The sequence below is a fragment of the Loxodonta africana genome, chromosome 6 (genome assembly GCF_030014295.1).
Source record: "Loxodonta africana isolate mLoxAfr1 chromosome 6, mLoxAfr1.hap2, whole genome shotgun sequence".
NCBI lineage: Eukaryota > Metazoa > Chordata > Mammalia > Proboscidea > Elephantidae > Loxodonta > Loxodonta africana.
This window is the reverse complement of record NC_087347.1, coordinates 58,299,905-58,322,832: the sequence shown is the minus strand read 5'-3', so window position 1 is coordinate 58,322,832 and position 22,928 is coordinate 58,299,905. Positions and strand designations below refer to the sequence as shown.

Here is a 22,928-nt window from a genome sequence, read left to right as displayed (position 1 = left end):
AAAATTAATCTTGGAGCAGATATAACCAAACCAAAACCAAACCTGTTGCTGTCAAGTTGATTCCAACTCATAGCGACCTTACAGGACAGAGCAGAACTGCCCCACAGGGTTTCCAAGGCTGTAATCTTTATAGAAGCAGACTGCCGCATCTTTCTCCCATGGACATGGGTATGACAAAAAGAGAAATATTAAGTATATCTCTAAAAATTTGTTCTGAGCAACTGCAGTTTCTATTTAATGAAAAGGAGAGGCTTTGAAAAGATCAGTTTGGCATACTGGGTATTGATGTCGAGATGTTGAGTAGAAAGTCAAATATACAAACATGTGCTGGGGAGGCTCTGAATTCAAGACATAATTAGTGAGTAATTAGCATACAATAGTATTTAAAGTCATAAGACTGAATTAAATAAATAGAAAAGAGTTATTGTTGTTAGGTGCTGTTGAGTCAGTGATGATTCATAACCATTCTGTGTACAACAGAATGAAACACTCCTGACCCTGCACCATCCTCACAATTGTTGTTATGCTTGAGCTTATTGTTGTAGCTGCTGTATCAATCCATCTTACTGAGGGTCTTCCTCTTTTCTGCTGACCCTCTACTTTACCAAGCATGATGTCCTTCTCCAGGGATTGATCCCTCCTGATAACATGTTGAAAGTGTGTAAGAAGTAGTCTGACCATCTTTGCTTCTAAAGAACATTCTGGTTGTACTTCTTTCAAGACAGGTTTGTTCTTTTGGCAGTCCATGGTATATTCAGTATTCTTCGCCAACACCATAATTCAATGGCTTTGTAAGTGAGACATTTCAAACCCAGAACTAAACAGTTAGAGCTCAAGATAGTAAGAAGTTGCCTGTGAAGGACACAGGGAAAAATTTACTGGAGAGGTAAGAAGACAATTGGAGGTTATGGTGTCCTGAAAGTTAAGTGACAAAACTGTTGTAAGAACGTGATCAATGTGCATACACTACTGACAGATTGAACAGAACTGATACAAAATTGACTTTTGAACCATGCAAACCAAAGGCAATTATAGATTGGGTAAGAGTTGTTTTGATGAAGTGAGAGCAAAGGTCTGATTTTGTGGGTTCCAAAGGCAATGTGAGAAGAGAAATATGGAACAATGAGTAGAGACAGCTCTTTGAAGCAGCTTTGTTTAAAGGGATGAAGAGAAATGGGGCTTGTTTAGTGTGTGTATGAATGAGAGAGAAAGAAATCTAGTGCATAGGTGCAGAAGTTAGATAGTTGTAGCTAGCTGAGTACAGGCGGTTGGAGGAGTATGGTATGTAAATTATTTCCTAATTGTTTCTCTCAGTGAAGTAGGTAGCATAGTCTGTATCTGAAAGAGAATGGGAGAGAAACTTGAAAATTTCATTGCAGGAGAAGGTTTAATCGGAGATTCTAGTAGTGTGTCCCTTGAACCAACAGCATCTGCATAACCTGAGAATGCATTAGAAATGTAAATTTTCTGGTCCCACCCTAGAACTTTTAAATCAGAAATTCTGAGAATGAGGTACAGCAATCTTTGTTATAACAAGCCCTTCAGATGATTCTAATGCACAATAAAGGTTGAGAACTGCAAGAATAATTGACAACATAAATATAGTATAATTTTCACGAATATTTAAGGGAGATCGAAGTTAAAAATGAAGGTTTTAAAGTGAAATCTGTCAGCATGGCTGTGTGTCTTAGCCAGCCATTTTCAGCTGTGCAGGTGCAGGTGAACAATCTGTGGATTCTCCTTAAGAACAAGTGGAAGCGTTTTGACTACAGATACTAATAAGCAGTAGATACTAGATAGAAGCAAGTAGGAGCAGAGAACCTGTGGATACTAGATAGAAACAAAATAATTGATTACAAAAGTTGACCAAGTAATTAAAGCTGGATATGAAGGTAAATGAGGTCTTGAGATGAGTGAGTGACAGTGAAAACACAGGAAGATCAATGGATATAGGTTTCAATGGAGTCAAAGAATTATTGGAGTTGGGGTTTGGGGATAAGTCATTTCTGAAGATTTTTTCTTGGTCTGTAGGTTGTCTTTTTATTCTTTTCATAAAGTTGTTGATGAGCATAAGTTTTTAATTTTTGTAAGATCCCATTTATGGGTCTTCTTCTATTCATGCCTTTGCTGTAATATTTGTTACTCTGTTTCTATAAAAGATTAGGTCCCATTTTTTTCTTCCAGGAATTTAATAGTTTTAGGTTTAACATTGAGGTCTTTGATCCATTTTGAGTTAGTTTTTGTGTATGGTGTTAGGCGTGGGTCCTGTTTCCCCAAGTGATTCTTATGTATACCTTCCTGGGAACTTGTTAGAAATGCAAATTTTCAGCGGGGGTTCAAACCAGAATGAACCAGTTTGAAGCCCTGCAGATTTCATTGAGAGAACAAAGTGGAGAAAACCTTCAGAAAAAGATGCTAAGTATATTTTGATAATGATTTATTGTGAATGTCAGATACCACAGGGAGAGGTTTCCAGAAGATGGTAGAGGTAAGAAATTTGGTTGCTTAAGGATTAGAGTCTGGGGGAGGAGACTGATCTGAGAACCCTGGTTTATGCTGACTGGTTTGAGGAGCCCTGGTGGCACAGTGGATAAGAGCATGGCTGCTAACCAAAAGACTGGTAGTTCGAATCCACCAGCTGCTCCTTGGAAACCCTAAGGGGCAGTTCTACTCTGTCCTATAGGGTAGCTATGAGTTGGAATTGACTCAACAGCAATTTTTGGGGGCCATAAAATTATTGTTATAGTCTCTCAGCAGAAAGTGGTGATGAGTCTGAGTCTTAGAGTGGGATTGGTGGAAGGTCTTTTCATAATTACATACAGTTCTGGGATTTTCTGGGCAGCAGTTGGCAGCAGAAGGGAGAGGGAGGTCTTACACAGAGTTAAATTATTCTCTTGTAGTCTGCAGATGGAGGGCCACAGAATAAGGCTCTTATACCAAGTACAGAGGTTTCCTTTGATTTCTGCTGATGGAGTCATCTGGACTGGTAAGGGGACAGATTATTGAATAAAACCTAAACCCATTGCTGTCGAGTCAATTCTGACACGTAGCGACCCTATAGGACAGAGTAGAACTGGCCCAGAGTAGGACTGGCCCATACAGTTTCCAAGGAGCAGCTGGTGGATTCAAACTGCCCACCTTTTGGTTAGCAGCTGAATGCTTAACCACTGTGCCACCAGAGAGTTATTTTATATGATTGAATTTAATCTGAAAAGTGAGAAAATATAAGTTATTGAAAGAACTTTATATTTTTAATTCTAAAAATGGCTTTAAGTTATCTTGAAATATCCCTGTAGCACTAGTCCTTATAGAAGATATATTAGAAGTTAAACACTATCTTAGTATCAATTCAAGAGTATTTCATTGCCAGAGGAGCAAAAAAATTACTTTTGCCAGTTTCATCAGTAAGATAAACTCTTTCATGGACCTCACATATAGATGACAATGCAATTCTGTTTTATATTTAATTTTAACTTCCACCTGAGACTTTAATGTGAATATTCCCTGAGTTTCTGAGGGAATACTAGAGAAATCTTTTTTTTTTTTTTTTTACATGAAGACATTAGGTAGATAAAATTGAAATGTCTCAATTGGGCAGTTACCTTATAGAACATGGAGTTCTCTAGCCAAGCTGCTGGCTTTGATGTACATCCCTCACATTGAGCAAAGCATAGAATGGATATTAAGGAGAACTTCTTTGATCAATGAATGATGCATAGAAGGAAAAGAGTACTAGATTTGGATTTCATCCTACATCTAACACAATAATAGCAAATATGATGCCAAGTGCTTTCCTACCTCACGTAATCTGTAAAACGTCCCTAAATGTTAGGTAGCTTTAGCCCATATTCCTAACCACTATTACTATTACTCTACCCCGTCTCTGAGACTTTGTGATGGTTGCTTAACCACTCTGGATCTCAGTTAACCCCCCAATTTTTTTTTATTTATATATGTGAATGACTTTATTAATTTTATCCTCAGTTATAATTAAAAGATTTCTTTTTATCTACCACAACTGCTAATGATGAAACAAAAATTTACCACACCTTACCATCAAGCTCAGAAAGACGTGTTGATTTTATCTTTAAATTTACAGGTATACATAGTTATTGGTGGATATATCATAGGAAAAAAAATTAAACAACTTTGAAGGAATTTCCTTTAATTTATAATGATCTGTTCATACCACATATAGTATGGAACACATATGTTTACCCTTACCTAGTGTCCTTTGGACATTTTAGAATGTTGTTTGTAAATATTTTCAAATATTAAAAGAGGCTGCTCAATACGCCTCCATTTATTTTTAATATTTTGTTATTTTTATAGGCTATAAAGTGTCACTGACCCTAACATTGATTTGGCTGGTCCTCACCATGAACCGTGCTTTTAGCAGGAAGAAAGGTAAGTGTGCCCATTTTAAAGGACCTGGGAGTCAATTAAATACTACTATGAAAATCAAGCAAAGATGTCAAGAAGTCAGTTTTTCCTATTATCAAGCCAGATTGTGCAGAAGTGAAGCTAGACTAGAATAACACAAATCTGGAAACATTGCTAACTGACCTTCTTTTGTTAGCAGCATAATGAAAAAACTGACTTGTTAAATACACTAGTTCACAATACAAAGGTAGCAATATACACTGAAAACAATTTTATGCTATTGTGTGAAATTGCAAAGAATAATGTGATCTGAAATCTGGTTTCAACTTCACCTTATGTGACCATGTACAATTAAATTCCTTGGGCCTCACCTAAAGTAACAGCTATGAAAATTCATGAGCGTTTGTGTGTTTCATGTTTTATTGAATACTATTGAGGATTGAGGATTGGTGATAGGAATGAGACCAAAATAAATCTGTGATTAATTTTCAGGCAAGGATTTAAAAGAATTGTAAAAGTAATACATCGCAATTACCTAGGTAGGAATGAAACAGCTAATTACATGTATTTTTTGAAAGGGCAAGAAAACAATCATTTGACAGACTATTTCATGATGAGCCAATAAAGGACAAATAGGAAAAACAGTCATGTATATTTTCTAGCTTCAACCAAATCAGACCTGTTGCCATGGAGTCAATTCTGACTCTTAGTGACCCTATAGGACAGAATAGAACTGCCCCATAGGCTTCCAAGGAGCGGCTGGTGGATTCAAACTACCAACTTTTGTTTAGCAGCCGAGCTCTTAACCACTACGCCACCAGGGTTCCTTTTCTAGCTTAAAACCACCAAAGTCTTTTTTGGCTTAGTGGAGTTAAAATAATGTATCTGTCATTCTGGAAAGAGTTCTTTAGTGGTAGGCACAGGGCTGTCTCCTGCTTAACATGCTATCAAGGAATTGAAAGAAAACACTTAAATAATGCTAATCAAATTAGTAGATGATTGAAAGCATGAAGAGATAACCTATGTGATTCGATTACCCACCTGTGGGGAAAAAAATGGCAAGTTAGGTCATGTTCTACACTGTAAACTTAATTAAAAGGGAAAAAAAAGTTGCTGTGAAGTCTATTTCAATTTTTGATGACCCCATGTGTCTATAAGATGTTGTAGATTGCCAAACTTGGGTCCAGAAAGTATAAACACTGTTATAAGTTATTTATGTGTTACTATTATTTTGAAGGTGCACCTTAACTGCTGTGTGTGTAAAAGATGGCTGAAGAATAAAGTCAACAGTGCAATTATCAAAGACTGTAATTCAGCCTCTAATGTATGAAGAACAAACTGTCCAGAACCAGGACATAGAGTTCTCTATTCTATTCCATGTAATCATGGACACTGTGTTCTTTCCCAAAGGGTTATTTGGCACATTGACACATGTCCAGATGAGAAAGATTGGGATGATGTTATGACTCTCAGCCGTGCAGCAGGAAGCATGGTGGAGAAACCTTAGCGTAGTAATAATCGTTGCCTTTCAATGTTTATGAGTCTCAGTTTAATAAAGGACAAATAGGTATAAATTATAAGGTCTTTGATTTAATGCTGCCCCCAGTTGCCATTGAGTCAATTCTGGCTCATAGCAACCCTACAGGACAACCCCTATAGGGTTTCCAAAGAATGGATGGTGGATGCAAACTGCTGACATTTTGGTTAGCAACTGAGCTCTTAACTACGATGCCACCAGGGCTCCTGATTTAATGTAGGAAAATAAATTCCAACAAAGCCATGAAAAATATAATAGAATTACTCAAAATACTATCTTTTTTTGTCACTGAATTGACAGGTGTTCAAACATTTGGATTGAGTACAGACGATTAATGTTTTCAGTAGGGATTTAGATAATGTAAACTTAAAGACACTTTTCAGCCTGGGAAAACTAGGAATTTATTATTTTACTTCTTTTACTGAATAAGGGACTCCAAAGTGGTGTTTATTGATGTTTGTAGCTTGCTTCTGATTTAAAACATACACCGAAAGTAATGTTTCTTTTTTATTCCCTTTCTCAGTAACAATGTGTTAATATAATTCTATAATATATTGAGCTATTTTAATAAATGAAAAGAAGACTTACATCACAAATCACACTATCTTATTTTTAAAAAGACTTCTGTACCTTCTTTTTTTTTATATGGAATTCTCCTTCCCATAGTTTTAATGTTGCAATTCCAAATTTCTGATTTATTATTTGTTTGAAATGAGTTAGGATGGCATTTCATTAAGAAATCCCAAGGGTTGGATAGTAATTTGAGTAACTAGCCATTGTAAATTTAAATATGTCACATTTGAGGACAGTAGGAGTGAAACCATAGGAAAAATTATATTTGGAGAATCAAGAATTAGAAGCACTTGTTATTTCCTGCTTTGCTTCACTGGCTTTAAATTTCTTTGGATCTCTCTTATTTTTCAAGTCCAATGATGTAAATATCCTTATCAGGAAATTATTGATCAATATTTTACTCCAAGTTAGAAATTGATACTGAAAGTTCTACCTCAAGTTCATGAACCATTTCTGACTCTCATTTAGTGAGGTTTTTAAAGAGAAAAACTTCTATGAGCCTCCTCTGTCTCTGGTTTCAACCAATACCACTTTTTTTAACTTTAACCTGAAATGAAAAACTTTCATTTTATGAAAGAATTTATATATCTTGATAATCTGGAGCTATAATTATAGCTCTAGAGAATATATAATTAAAGTCATATTTCAAATAACCAGCATCAATATACTCTGTATATAGTATTCTAAAAAATGCAAGATGGCCTTCTATCAATAAAAGTTTATCTCATTTTGCATAGCTATCCAGTTAGTCTTCATGTGCAATTTTATTAAATGATCTTGGTTCTCAGAAGCCTAAAGAAAAAAGATTATCATCTTAAATGTAAATATAAGTTTTTTTTTTTTTCTTTCTCCTTCTTTGTATTAAATCCTCAATTGGTAATTTGTCTGATCTTTTTTGATTGTATTAGCCAGGTGGTACATTGATTTTGTTTGCAATGCTCCAAGGTATGAGAGTTGCTTATAGATTCCAAAAAATAATGAATGTCTCAGAATTGCATCATTTTGAGCTGCTTTGAAGAGCTACATAAAAGTAATCTAACATCATATAATCATAGATTAAATTTTAATGAATATATTCGTTTTGAATCTTCTTTCTCTAGATTAGCTTTCTCATTGAATTTTGAAAATCTTGTATTCTAGTCATTACATCAAAATAATGTCATTTAGCAAAAGAGCCTGAAATATAGCATGGAAATAAATGTGATTAAATAATTCAACTAATAATTACACTTTTTTTTCTTTAACTCATCTCTTGACATACTGATGAGTAAATATCATCATAATGCATAGTACTTGAAATTCAATTGGTATTATTTTCCTTTTTATGGAAATTTTATTCAAATAAAATGGAGTCATCCAACAACATTTAGTTTTAAATTTTGTACACTCGAGTAGTTGCTTTCGTTACATCAAGCTCTGATGATACAAGAATAATGAAGTTAGTGGATCTTTCTTGATCTAAATGAATTTTGAAAATGAAAGTTTATTGACCCAGCAGTTAGTTTGATGCTTGTCAAATATTTTGAAATGTTGGCATTTCATGTGGGTGTTAATACTGAGCTAGTGATTATAGTTTAATTTCAGGGAAGAGGGACAAACTCTAGAATGTCTACATTGCCATTTTTGCATGAGTCCCAACATCCGATTGCTTCTGTGAGCCCTTTATAGCAACCAAGGACAATCATCTGTATCCTCTCCTCAAGGTTCAATGATATTTTTATGATTTGGTATAAATAGTTTTATTCTGTCACTGTTTTTCCTTTGCCAAATTATAAATTGGGTGAAAGAAAGACTTATTTTGGGAATCCTTTGGTTTTTTTAAGTATGCTACCTGTACCAAAGATTGTGCAATGAATGACCACTAAAACATCATCACTTAATAATACAGAATGGATGCATATTTTTGTTATTGAGAAACTACCGCTTATTCTCTTGTAATTTAATCTTTTGATTATCTTAGTCCATCACCAGGAACATCTGTGTATAACCACTCTCTTCGTAGGTCACTGCTATCTGACACTTTATAACAGAAGCAATATCATCAGCTTTCAAATAATAGTGACTTCCAGGAGAAAGCAATTATCTCCCTGCCTCAGGATTGCTATAAAGCATTATATTCAGACTTTAGTCAGACTTTGCCTCCTCCTGAGAAGTGATATATGTCTCGGAAACAGAGACAAGAGTTGAGTTAAGGCACAAAAAAATGAAATTGGATATTTGTTCCTCCAGGCATACCTTTGGTGTTTTTATTATTTTGATGTACAGTATTGTGATTTACTTCTTTCGATATAGTACAAGGACAAGATTATATCCCAAATCTAAATACAACTTATTCTTGAACTAATATTATCAGTATCCATTAGCAATCATAAGGAGAAAACTATAAGTGAGATAAAATCCATAAGAGAAATAAAAATTTTACATGTTAAATATCAATGTCAATGTTGATTTTTGAACCTTCTCAAAATGTTTCACCCAAGTACAGCTGTCCCATATCCACCCTCGTAGGCAGAAATATCCCCAAAAGGTACCATGAACATGGAGTTTTATTGATTCCTCATGTTTCTCTTAGAAACCCTTGCAAATTTCACATTTTACCCTAAATATGTATAGTAGTAATGTACTAAAAATATAGTGTATTATCCTTTTAATTGTAAAATAAAATTGGCATTCCAAGAGTATATGCCATTTTTTTTTCCTGTGCATTCACACTCCTCCAGTTTGAGAACATTTAATAATATCAAAGTAATTTCTGTCACATCATTTTAGAGTGTTCTGAATTGAATGTTGAAAAAGTTTTGTTAGTGATCCAAAATGTTATCTCAGGATTTACCTGATATATTTGGTGATAAATTCAGGCTTTGATTCTATTCCGTTTATAATTTTCAATCTAAATTGAGAAACTCCTGTAAAATAAAATACTAACACACACAACTGCACTAAAGAAGACAATGTATCTGAAGATTCAAAAGTCTTACTCCAAACAAATGCCACTTCAGAAAAAATAAAAAAGTCCATTTGATTTGTATAGACATTATGTTTTTGCTTTGTCCCCTCTATACATTTCACAATTTGAGAACAACACATGAAGTAAATTAATAAAAGTCAAGAATTGAATGAGAAATATATATTTCCATTTCTAGCAATACTATACAGTACATAGGTTCAATATTTTTGTCATGCTGAGTTTCTTTCATGTCTAATAGATTATCACAATTATCTCAGAGACATTTCGAATTGCTATATTTAAGAATATTTATACCCACACCTCCTGATAGTAGGCCCTCCATCTATTTGTCTAAATTTAGTATAAAACTGTTATCCTAATACTAGATTGATTTCTAAATAAACATAATATATTGTGTTATTTCAGCTTTATAGTGCTGCAGTTGTTAGTTTAATGTTAAAATTTTCTTTTAATAACTAGATAATTCTTGCCAAAAAATAACAATCGCTATGATTACCATTATAAAAAAAAATGACTTTTTGTTGATCAGAGATTTAATAAAAAAGAGTCTGTAATTCATGAGAGCATAAAGAAGAAAGATATTTGTTTTTAATCACAATTAGTATAATTATTCATAGCCCAACTGATGTTGTTATTTTTATATAGTCTAAAAAATTTATTATCACTTATACTATTTGAAAATCTTTGGACTTTTACAGCATGGAAGGAATCCTAGAATCGTGCTCCAGCTACATTGTTCTTATATATGACTAGTTTTTCTTTCTCACCTTACCAACAGAGTCTCAGAATTAGAAATGCTGCTACACTTCCTGGACTCTCTAAAATGCTAATGCATAAATATGACACCATAGAGCCTATAATTTCATTTAACATTGTGTATTCTTCATTGCAGACAAAACGTGGATGCATACGCCTGAAGCTTTATCAAAACATTACATTCCCTATAATGCAAAGGTAAAAACAGTTCATATAATATTGTTTAATTTTATTTGTTATAGTTTTACTGCTAGTTCATGGTTAATCTTACAAAAGTTTCTTCTATATTAGTATTTCTATGCAAGTAAAATAATGGTGTAGTACATGACAGGGGAAGTTATTTTCTCTCTCCAAATAAGTGATTTCTTTAGAAAAAGTATATTCTTTATAGCTTCTTTTAAGCCATGCATGTATTTTCTTTAAATGATTTTGGCTATTGTTAAAATAACTTGCAATATGATGGCCTATAGGAAATAAAACAACAACATCTTAGCTTTCTCTGAAAACATTTTAATGTTACAGTAGCCAAACTAAATATAAAAAGCTAATCTAGAAATGAAAGAGCTGCAATTTTAATGAGTGTAATTATCATCCAAAATAAGAGATCAAAAACAGAATAAAACACACCACCACCACCAAGAAAGCCTTTAACTATTAAGAATACCTGGGAAAAAAAAGGCACATTTGTATTTTAGTGCACCTGACTCAAGTTCAAGCCGTGTTCTTTTCAATCACCTCATACGCGTGTGAAAGTTGGACAGTGAATAAGGAAGACAGAAGAAGAATTGATGCCTTTGAATTATGATGTTGGTGAAGAATACTGAATGTACCATGGACTGCCAGAAGGATGAACAAATCCCTCTTGGAAAAAGTGCAGCAAGAATGCTCCTTTGAAGCGAGAATGGCAAGACTTTGTCTCGTGTACTTTGGACATGTTATCAGGAGGGACCAGTCCCTGTAGAAGGACATCATGCTTGGTACGGGGTCAGCAAAAAAGAGGAACACCCTCAATAAGGTGAGTAGGACACAGTGCCTCCAACAGTGAGCTCAAACATAGCAACGATTGAGAAGATGGCACATAGGGTCACTGTGAGTTGGAACTGACTTGATGGTGCCTAACAATAACAAAAACATATTTTAGTGATTCCTTTGTTCTGGTTGCTGCATTTTAATGGAGAAATAGAAGCATTAATCTGTACTCTTTTTTCATCAAAGATTTGATTTTTTTGTTTGGAAAACTGAACAAAATGAATGAGTACAATTTTAAAAAGGGCTTTAAAAGGAAAGTTGTTATTTTGTAGTTAGTGAGCACCAAACACAAAATAATTTTCAGAGAAATCTATTTCTATATTTGTAAGAGATAGAAGTGAATTAAATAATTGGGTTGGCATATGACAGTAAGTCAAACTTAAGAGACTGAACTTTGGAGACAGCATGAGGACAAACAGAAAATAATAAAATGATTTTTATAAGAGAATTTAAAGGCCAATGGATTAGTAAACTTTGCTTTGGGATATAATGATCAAGCATGAGAGATGAATTTAGGAGAAATAAAAGAATGTTTATTGAGCAGAAAACCAATTGTGTTTGATAGAGAACCTCTAGGAATGCTGGTCTAAGTCTGAATCAGCAGGAAGAAGCGTTTAAAAGGCCACCTAGAAGTTATCCCAGAGCTAGTGCTCAGTAGTGAGATTTGTAGAGCGTGGCATCTATGTTTGTTTTTTTTTTTTTTTTTTGCTTATTTTGCATCAAATAAGATGCTCTAAGATGTTTGAAGTATAAAGCTAATATACCTGTACCACCAGAAGGTTTATGAATATCCCTGGGAAGTTAACTTGAGAATTGTCATGATTTTGTATCATGGCAATTGTATTTGCATGATTTAACTTATTTTAGCTAACTGAATAAGAAAATTGAGTTAATATTACTCATCTCTTCCAAAGATATTCTTAATATTAACCATTGATAATCTATATGAAAAAGGAATTTTAATGTAGAAAGCTACTATTATTTTAAAATGCATGCTAAGTTTTTGATATTTTTCTTTATTTTATAACTATATATTTAAAGTGAAACTACTGAGTATTACTTATTCTTATATGTGACTGAAATAACTAGTATTAAGAAACTGGTTTATAAAGGTTTAAAAGATTATATTATAATTAGAACTACCTTTAACTAGATGGGTTAAGGTGACAATGGAGGTCTGTTTATCTACCTGGAAAAATTGTCAGTGCTAATTCACAGTTGAATATCAACCTTAAGAAAACCGATATGATGTAGGGTGTACAGAAGTATCATCCCAGACTTGGGTCAGTGAAATATAGAAAGGCAGATACATTTTGTCCAGTCCAATACGGCTTCCTCAGTGATAATATATATCATGCGTGTACCAGGTAGTGTTAAAACTATTTGAACGATGATGCTTTTTTTCTAAATTCCTTTCTTTGTGTCACTTTTTAAATTCACCTTTAAGGACGGATATGTCTGAAGATTTTCTGCGTCTTTAATTAGGCTATATGCCACTTGAGAACTAAGCCCATGTGTGCAGGAATTAGCTTGGCACGGTAGAAAGAAATACAGACTCTAGAACTAAATTGCCTTGACTCATATCCTGACTCCACTACTTACTAGCTATGTGTCTTTGGGCAAATTACTTAGCCTTACCTTGTCCAAGATTTTTTATCTGTTAATTGAGATAATAATAATGCTTTCCCGATAGAGTTGTTACGCAAAAGTGATAGATGAAGTGATTACAAGTATGTCTGAAATGAAATAACTACTCAATAAATGTTACAAATTGTTACTTTTTTATTTTCATAGGACTTACCAAAGGGCCCATCTCATGTTGTTGTTGTTCTTAGGTGCCATTGAGTCAGTTCTGACTCATAGTGACCCTATGTACTACAGAAGGAAACACTGCCTGGTCCTGCACCATCCTCACAATCTTTGTTATGCTTGGGGTGTCACTGTTGTAACCACTGTGTCAATCCATCTCATTGAGGATCTTCCTCTTTTTTGCTGACACTGTATTTTGCCAAACATGATGTCCTTCTTTAGAGAGTGATCCCTCCTGACAACATGTCCAAAATATGTAAGATGCAGTCTCCCCATCCTTGCTTCTGAGGAGCATTCTGATTATAGTTCATCCAAGATAGATTTGTTTGTTCTTTTGGCAGCCCGTGGCATATTCAATATTCTTCACCATCGCCACAATTCAAAGGCATCAGTTCTTCTTCGATCTTCCTTACTCATTGTCCAGCTTTCACATGCATGTGATATGATTGAAAATACCATGGCTTGGGTAGGGGCACCTTAGTCCTCAAGATGACATCTTTGCTTTTGAACCCTTTAAAGAGTTCCTTTGCAGCAGATTTGTCCAATGCAATGCATCTTTTGATTTCTTGACTGCTGCTTCCATGGATATTGATTGTGGATCCAAGTAAAATGAAATCCTTGACAACTTCAATCTTTTCTCCATTTATCATGATGTTGCTTGTTGGTCCAATTGTGAGGATTTTTGTTTTCTTTATATTGGGGTGTAATCTATACTGAAGGCTATGGTCTTTGATCTTCATCAGTAAATGCTTCAAGTCTTCACTCTCAGGAAGCAAGGTTGTGTCATCTGCGTAGTGCATATGTTGATGAGTCTTCCTCCAATCCTGATGCCCCGTTCTTCTTTGTATAGTCGTTCTTCTTTGTATAGTCATTCTTCTTTGTATAGCTCAGCTTCTTGAGTTATTTGCTTAGCATACAGATTGAATAGGTATGGTGAAAGGATACAACCCTGGCGCACACCTTTCCTGACTTTAAACCACGCAGCATCCCCTTGTTCTGTCCAAACAACTGCCTCTTGATCTATGTACAGGTTCCTCATGAGCACAATTCAGTGTTCTGCAATTCCTGTTCTTCACGATGTTATTCATAATTTGTCTCATAGTAGGTGTTATATATGTATTTGATGGTTTAATGTATAATAACATTACCAAGGCAAATACAAAATAGTTACATTTCCTTGAACCTCAATATATGTCAGGTACTGTGCTGGTGTGTTTCTACATTATCTCATAGTCTTTGCCAAGACCCAGTACTAAGTCTTTGCCAAGACCCAGTACTATCAGTATTAATGTTATTGCCATTTTACAGGTTGGAACACTAAGGCTGAAAGACTTAAGTAATTTGCCTACTGTCACAAATCTAGTAAAACAGAGCCAGGTTAAAACACTGGGGCCTATCTAACTTCAAGGATTTGCTTCTTTTTCTGTATATAACGTCACTTGATTATTAATTCAGTAAATAGTAAATGGCTATTTTACAAAAGCACTCTGTTGAGACTTCACTTAATATTGCTGGAGATTTGGAGCTACATAAGTCATGCTTCATTTTCTCATGGAGCTTATTGTCATTAGGGAAAAGTCATAGAAATGTTACTAAAATGCAGATCTCCTCAGGGCCATTCAAAGGGCGCAGGGAGCTGCAGAAATTCAGAAAATGGTGAGCCACTCCCATTTCATGAAAGTGAGGGGAAGGCAGAATTTCCAAAGGTCAAAACGAGAGTGAAGTGACTGCTTCAGGAGAGTAAGTGCTCAGTCAGTAAAGTATAAGACACAAACTGGATATGACAAGAGTTGGTCTGCAGTGCAAGGTACTAGTGATGCTAAAGTACTATATCAGTCAGGGTTACTCCAGAGAAAACTAACAAGCAGAATGGAGACATATATATACATATACAGATATATATATACAGATATATATATATATATAGGAAACCCTGGTGGTATAGTGGTTAAGAGTTTGGCTCCTAACCAAAAGGTCGGCAGTTCAAATCCACCAACTGCTCCTTGGAAACTCTATGTGGCAGTACTACTCTGTCCTGTAGGGTTGCTATGAGTTGGAATTGACTTGAAGGCAATGGGTTTGGTTTTGGTTTGAGATATATATATATATATATATATATATATATATATACACACACACACACACACACATATAGTTGTTGCTGTTTGGTGTTGTTGAGTCCATTTTCGACTAATGGAAACTTCATATATAGAGTAGAGCTGCCACATGGAGTTTTCTAATCTACAGTTTTTACAAAAGTAGATTCCCAGGTCTTTCTCTCATAGAGCCACTGCATGACTTCAACACCCCAACCATCTGGTTAGCAACTGAGCACTTAAACATTAGTGACACCAGGACTCCTATATAATATTTTATGTATATTTTATTTTAATAAAAAAAAGATATTTATTGCAAGGAATTAGGTTACGTGACTGTGGGGATTATAAGTCTACTATATTTAGCATGTTGGTGCCATGGAGTTAGTTGGTTCTGACTCATAGTGACCCTATGTACAACAGAAGTAAACATTGCCTGGTCCTGCACCATCCTCAGAATTTTTGGTATACTTGAGCCCATTGTTGCAGCCACTGTGTCAGTTCATCTCACCAAGGTTCTTCCTCTTTTTCACTGATCCTCTACTTTACCAAGTATGATGTCCTTCTCCAGGCACTGGTCCCTCCTTATAACATGTCGAAAATATGTGAGATGAAGTCTTGCCATTATAGCTTCAAAGGAGCATTCTGTCTCTACTTCTCCCAAGACGGATTTGTTTGTTCTGGCAGTCCATGGTATATTCAGTATTCTTTGCCAACACCATAATTCAAAGGCATCAATTCTTCTTCAGTATTCTTTATTCATTGTCCAGCTTTCGCATGCATAGTGTAGTGTCTTAGGCTGGGTTCTCTAGAGAAGCAAAACCAGTAAAGCATATAAGTATATACATAGAGAGAGAAATTTATATCAAGGAAATGGCATACACGGTTGTAGAGACTGGAACATCCCAAGTCTGTGGTCAGGAGAGAGGGAAGCTTCTCCTGATTCACATAGCCACAGGGACTGCTGAACTCAAGATTGGCAGGTCAAAGAGCAGAGTTCTTGCCCACAGTCTTCAAAAATCGATGAATCCCAAGATTGGCAGGTAAGACTGCAGGTAAGCTGCTAACTCAAGTCCCAAGAAGCAGAGTTTGGATAAACAGGAGCCAGCTGCAGGATCCAGCACAAGTAAAAAGCCTCAGAGCCTTGCCAGAATGGCCACTTATATTCAGTGCAGGCCACATGTCCAAGGAAACTCTGTTTCAACTGATTGGCTACTCACAGCAGATCCCATCATGCAGGAAAGTGATCACATTATATGACTGCCAAAACACTGGGCATCATGGCCCAGTCAAGTTGACACACACTCTTAACCATCACAGTCCACCTCTTGTCAACTTGGTACCTATACACATCTCTTTAAACCATACATAATCTCTGAATAAAGACATTATAAAGTCATACTTGCACCTAACATAATACAATGAACACACATACAACTGAAAATGCACTAGCCCTACTTACATCTTATATTTTATAAGTGACGAAAACAAAAATATTTGATGCACACATACAAAGCAGAAATACTCATAACAATTACAATCCTCATTTCTGCAACTGGTCACGTGGTCGTTAACTGGTATTTAGAGCTACCTTCTTCCATCATCCATTCCGTATTCCCCTTTGCCCTCAGCAAGCACCCCAGCTGGTGGGGGTCCTTTGTCTGGTGTGGTGACTCAAACCTTCATTTCTGAAGGGTCTGGGCCATTAGCAGTCATGTCGGAATTGGGTTGCTATAGTTTTCCATTGACTTTAATCACAAGGCATGGTAGTACTAAGAGATGCCCTAAGGGATCTCTTACATTCCAGACACTCTCTTCTTTACCTCCATCATGTAATATCACTTTGATTTCCTCTTGGTAATCAGGATCAATCATACCAGCCAGTATGGTAATTCCCTTCTTTGCCTGTTGATCCAGAGAGATAAGGAGCCCAAAATGGCCGGGTGCCATTCTTAGCTTCCAGTTCAGTGGAACCAGTGATGTGTCTCCAGGTGGAAGCATGCTTCCCTTTGGAATTAAGAGCTCTAGACCTGCAGAGCATAAGATCATGGGAACAGGAAGCAAAAATCTTGTGAGTGGGTCACTGGGAGTAATAGTGAGTGGTGCCACTCCCATTTCCACCCCTTGATTCCTGGACCTATGATTCCTGGCTATAGGAAAAATAGCACCAAATATTCAACCCTGGTTTAGAGCATATAGAGCCTCCTGGAGAACGTTACCCTAACCCTGTAAGGTATTGCCACCTAGCTGGCACTTAAATTGTGTCAGAGGCCATTCCATCATTCTATCAAGGCAGCTGCTTCAGGATGATGGGGAACACGGTAAGTCTGGTGAATTTCATGAGCATGGGCCCACTGTTGCACTTCATTTGCTGTGAAGTGTGTCCCTTGATCAGAGACAATGCTGTATGGGATACCATGATGGTGGATGAGACATTCTGTAAGTCCATGGATGGTAGTTTTGGCAGAAGCATTGCATGCAGGGAAGACAAATGCATATCCAGAGTAATTGTCTATTCCAGTAAGAACAAAATGCTGTCTTTTTCATGATGGAAGTGGTCCAATGTAATCTACTTGCCATCAAGTTGCTGGCTGGTCACCTCGAGGAATGGTGCTATATTGGGGACTCAGTGTTGGTCTCTGTTACTGGCAGATTGGGCACTCAGCAGTGGCTATTGCCAAGTCAGTCTTGCCGGGCGGAAGTCCATGTTGCTGAGCCCGTGCTCTTTTAAAAACTATTTATATGGTATTAAATTGGCAACAGCAATTTGAAAGATTAGATGTGAAATTTAGGGGGGCAGTGAGTTTATGTCAATGGGGGAGGAACAATGTGGAAAAGAAGAAAAGGAGTGTGAGAATGGTTGCGCAACTTGAAGAATATAATCAATGTCACTGAATTGTACATGTAGGGATTACTGAATTTTTGTATGTTCTATTGCATATATTCTCAACAACAAAAAATAAAAGAAAGTGTAAAAAAAGAAGTTAATGAAGAGAGAAAATTACATTATACAGCCTAATGAGTCCTGTTAAAGAAAGGTTTTAATATAACTTAGTTATATTAATAATGTTTCTTCAATTATTTTTTCATAAATGTATGATAAATTACTATTCAACAAAATGTTAATATTGGTTTATTACTTAATTTAAGAAAATTTGGTTTTTGAGATCAAAAGTATCTATTACAGCTCCAAAAGAGGAAATTAGGAAAGAAAAAAAATATTCAAATTTAACCCTGTGGAAAATTGGACAAATTTGAACCTCTGTAATTGATGAGATGCATTATTAAAACATTCAAAATGGTTTAGAATAACAGCTTCATAAGATTCTTTATAGCAGGTTTGCAATAACAGCAAACATAAATGTTTGCCAATTTTGCTGATTGCCGATACCAGAGAGGATTTAAAACACATAAAGAGCTCAACTTCATTCCGTATAATCCATTTCGTTTGTTCACAAATGAGCTTTTAGTCAATCTCAAAGCATAGGGATCATTTTAAAAAATCAATTTTATATAGAGCCTGTAAAAAAAGTTTTTTAGGCTTTAGAACTAGTCTTTAATAATTCTAATATGCACAACTTATATTCAGTCCAAACATTTTAAATAGATAACAACAACAACAAAAAAAAAAACCAAACTTGTTGTGGTTGAGCATCATATAAACTGAATCTTAAGTGTCATTTCTTCCCATTTCAAAAAATCCCCATATATATAATAATAGGAGCCCTCGTGGCTTAGTGGCTAAGAACTCGCCTGTTAACCAAAAGGTCGGCAATTACAAGCCGGACCGCTGCTTGTAAACCCTGTAGGGCAGTTCTACTCTGGTCTATAGGGTCTCTATGAGTCGGAATTAACTTGACAGCAATGACTTTTGTTTTGTTTTTTTTTTAATGTAATAATGCTAATTCCACATCTGCAACCACTTAGAAATGTCCCTTTGTATGCTAAAGCCATACTGGCACATATTTAAAAGGAAATTAGAAAGCTGTAAAATGTTACCTTTTCAGTGTGTTCTATACAATGGGAAACTATAAGCATTTTTCATGCTAAGCAATGTGAAAACAATAAGAGCATAGTAATAACGGGAAGTTTGGTCAGTTGTGATTTGTAGTTGATATGTGTTTGTAGGAAACCCTGGTGGCATAGTGGTTAATTGCTATAGATGTTAACTAAGAGGTTGGCAGTTGAATCCGCCAGGCGCTTCTTGGAAAGTACAGGGCAGTTCTACTCTGTCCTATAGGGTCACTATGAGTCGGGATCGACTCGAGGGCAATGGGTTTGGGTTTTTTTTTCATGTGTTTATAAAATACAAGAATAAATGGAAAAAGAGAAATGAAATTAAACCGTTGGCTTTATGTGATTTCTTAGTTCTTTAAATGAATTTACAAAGCCAATTTAATTTTTGATAAACACGCCAATTTTACAGAGGTTACTTAGCTTTTTTTGTTTTGTGTTGTTTTAATCCTAAATTTTCTCAGGTAACTTAAATATGTTATTGAACATTACTTTGGAGGCCATCATAATTGTAAAAACATTACACATGAGAATGTCCTAATAATATATTATAAAGAAACTAAAATATTAATTATTCCTTATAACATTTCACTATGAACTAAAATATCTTTTTTTTTTTTTTCTGTAAAGACTTAATGTGGGTCAAAGATTCAAAGACTTTTAGAGTTGAAGAAGGACTCCAGGAATCATTTACTACAACTCCAACATTTTCTTGATAAAGTAAGTTGAGGGCCAGAGAGTTTAAGTGATTTGCTCAAGATTTACACTGCAAGATAGTAGCAAAATTAGTTTTAGAATCAAGTTCACTGTTTAATATCCATTTTTCTCTCCACTGCAACCTGCTATTCTCAGACTTAAAAAGATTAATGTAGCCAGCAGATGAATAAACACAAAGGTGAAGTAGATAGATATGCATGTCTGCTCTAAGTAGGATACGCTACATGTGAAATTACTCTGTGTATGGAAATTGCGCTGTCCTGTCTGTTAATAGATGTTCTGTGGATCATTTAAAACCACTCAGGGATTTTGCAGAGATGTTCACTAAGCAGATGAAATATAGTATCGTTGTCTCACTGCCACACGGGCCACAAACTTCAGGCTTTTATAAAGTGTTTTATATCTCTTATGCTGCTTAGATTAATTATATTTGTATTAGTATAATCCCTGGATAAAAATGTCTTGGTGTTATTTATGTCCTTAAATGCTTCCTCCAACTTGAAAGAACCTAGTTATAAGTGGAAATTTTCTAAATGTTGGATGCTTTTATCATTCATTTCATATTTCTACACAAATGTGTTTGGCACTGTGTGAAATAACAAGAAAGCTTGTTCATAGCTAAAGAACATTTGTGAAAAAAAGAAAGGTTCTATTTGGTCTCAAAGGGGCTTAAGCAGAAACATTCTGAAGCCTGGAATGTTAAATTAAGAATCTGAGCAGACATGATAACCAATGGCCATTAAGTCAACTCCAGCTAATGGGAACCCCATGTGTGTCAGAGTAGAACTGTGCTTCATAGGGTGTTTAATGGCTGATATTTTGGAAGTAGATCTCCAGGCTTTTCTTTCAAGGCACCTCTGGGTGGACAAAGACCTCCAATCTTTCTGTTAGCAGCCAAGCATGTTAACTGTTATACCACCCAGGGACTCCTGAGCAGATAGGAGGAATATTGTAAGGGATATTTTAGTTCAGGGGAAAAACATGCTTGAAAAAGGTAATTAAAATTTGATGTTTTTATCAAGATCAGATCATTTTAGTAGGAGTTTTTATGAATGACTAAAATAAGGACATGTTAAATATAAGAAAATTAGTGAGCACTTTTTTTTTTAAAGAACCTATAAGAAATGAGAAATAGTAATGAAGAGGAAGGGATCATTACCAAAAAAACCAAACCAAATCCCTTGCCATCGAGTCGATTCTAACTCATAGCAACCCTATAGGACAGAGTAGAACTACCCGACAAGGTTTCCAAGAAGCGGCTGGTAGATTTGAACTGCTGACCTTTTGGTTAGTAGCCTGAGCTCTTAACCACTGTGCCACCAGGGCCCCAAGGGATCCTTAGAAGAGGTGAAATGGAACCCAGGAAGCACCAAGGTTTGGGAAATGATTTAGATTTGTGCATAGAAACAGCAGCTATCAATGGATTATATAGTTGCATTCCAAATATTGATTAGAAGATGTTAGGTGAAGGAAGGGTGCTTCAAGTGTTCTGTGTCATTTGATTTGGGTGGTGGTGAGGTAAGGAAGGTGGCCAGTTCACACCAAACACACAAATCTCTTCTGAGAACTAATCAAGATCCCAACTCATTGTGTTCTTGTATTTTAAGAGACATGCGTTAGAGGAAATAATCTTTTATTCCATAGGAAATATATATTTTTTAATATGATTTTAAATATACATATGTAGACATACATGTGTGTATATGGATATTTAAAATAAAAATACAAACATTTTGTCTTTCCTTTCCTGTAATATTCTTATAATATAATATGAGACACTTCATCTCCAGAGTAGTTATGCATATTTTTACATTTAAGAATAGTGTCCTGTCGTGTACCCATTTCTTCAGTTTTCAGGAAAGTGTTTATCATCTACCTTTTCGTCCTGCTGGAACTAAACAGTTCCTTTTTCTGAATCTTTAGAGTCAATATCTAAAAATGCAAAAGTAGAATCCAGTGTCAGTCTTTATATCAGATGGTATCAGAGCACCTTTTCTGTCTGCATCTTGCACAGTCGTGATACAAAAGCAGAAAAAAGAAAGGTCACTAGGGAGTTAAAGATCTGATGTACTTTATGCAACCATATTCTGAGAAAAGATGTAGCTCAAAGTATAAAGAACACAGAATAGAGTATCAAAGAAGCAATTGTTCACATTATGAGTTCTGTGATGTGTTATATTTCCTAAGAATAGTAATTTTTATTCCATACATATGACATATGGTAATTATTAAAATTTAAGCAGTACAAGAAAGCACCAAAGTGTGGAAATCCATAAATCACTCAAAACTCTACCAGGCAGAAATAATCAATGGTAACTGCTGGTTAACAGTATTCCAAGCATCTCTCTTTGCACAAATACAAACGCAGGGATAGATAGAGATAAAAGATAACATGCACCATTATGTGGACGACTCTATGCTAGTAACTTTCTAAACACTTTAAGTCTATTATCTCATTTAATTCTCACAAAAACCCAATGGGTTGGGACTATTAATAGCCACATTAAACATTGTAACATTGAACTATAAAAATTAAGTAGAGCGAGGCTGGAGATGAATGAATAGATAGGCTGTTAGGAAGAATTAAATTTTTAAGAAGGAAATTATAACTTGCACTCTATTTTAAAATAAAAAGCATTGAATTCTTGAATTTAACAGAAGAAAAAAAAAGAATGTTACTAAATTTCAGATACGTATCTCTTTGCCAAAAGAGATATTAACTCCTAAAATACTGTTCTCGGGTTAGAGGAAGATGATTATGAAAGCCCTTGAGTGGTTGGCATTCTTATGTTTTTCCTTAACAGCACATTGCAGTTTTTGACAGCGTGCACATATGAATGATGGAGTGAATAGCCTACTTAACGTTTCCTCCCTCCAACATACTCCAATCCTCAAGGTTTTTTTTTTTTTTTTTTGCCTGCTTCAGTTTTACTTGCCAGGATTTGCAATATTTACATTTTGTTCTGAAACCATATTTCTCCTAGTAGTTTAATCTTAATTATATATATTGAAATACAGTCATCTCATCAACACTTCATTTTTTTTT

General features: G+C 35.2%; 1 protein-coding gene across 1 annotated transcript in view; it reads left to right on the top strand.

Moving 5' to 3' along the window:
• The window catches only part of GULP1 (GULP PTB domain containing engulfment adaptor 1), a 213,210-nt gene that overhangs the window by 79,741 nt on the left and 110,541 nt on the right, over positions 1 to 22,928 (top strand). Inside the window, exons 2-3 of the mRNA XM_064286908.1 lie at positions 4,333 to 4,407; positions 10,354 to 10,415. Coding sequence (XP_064142978.1) covers positions 4,380 to 4,407; positions 10,354 to 10,415 — 90 coding nt within the window. The 5' untranslated portion in view covers positions 4,333 to 4,379. The remainder of the gene's footprint in view (positions 1 to 4,332; positions 4,408 to 10,353; positions 10,416 to 22,928) is intronic.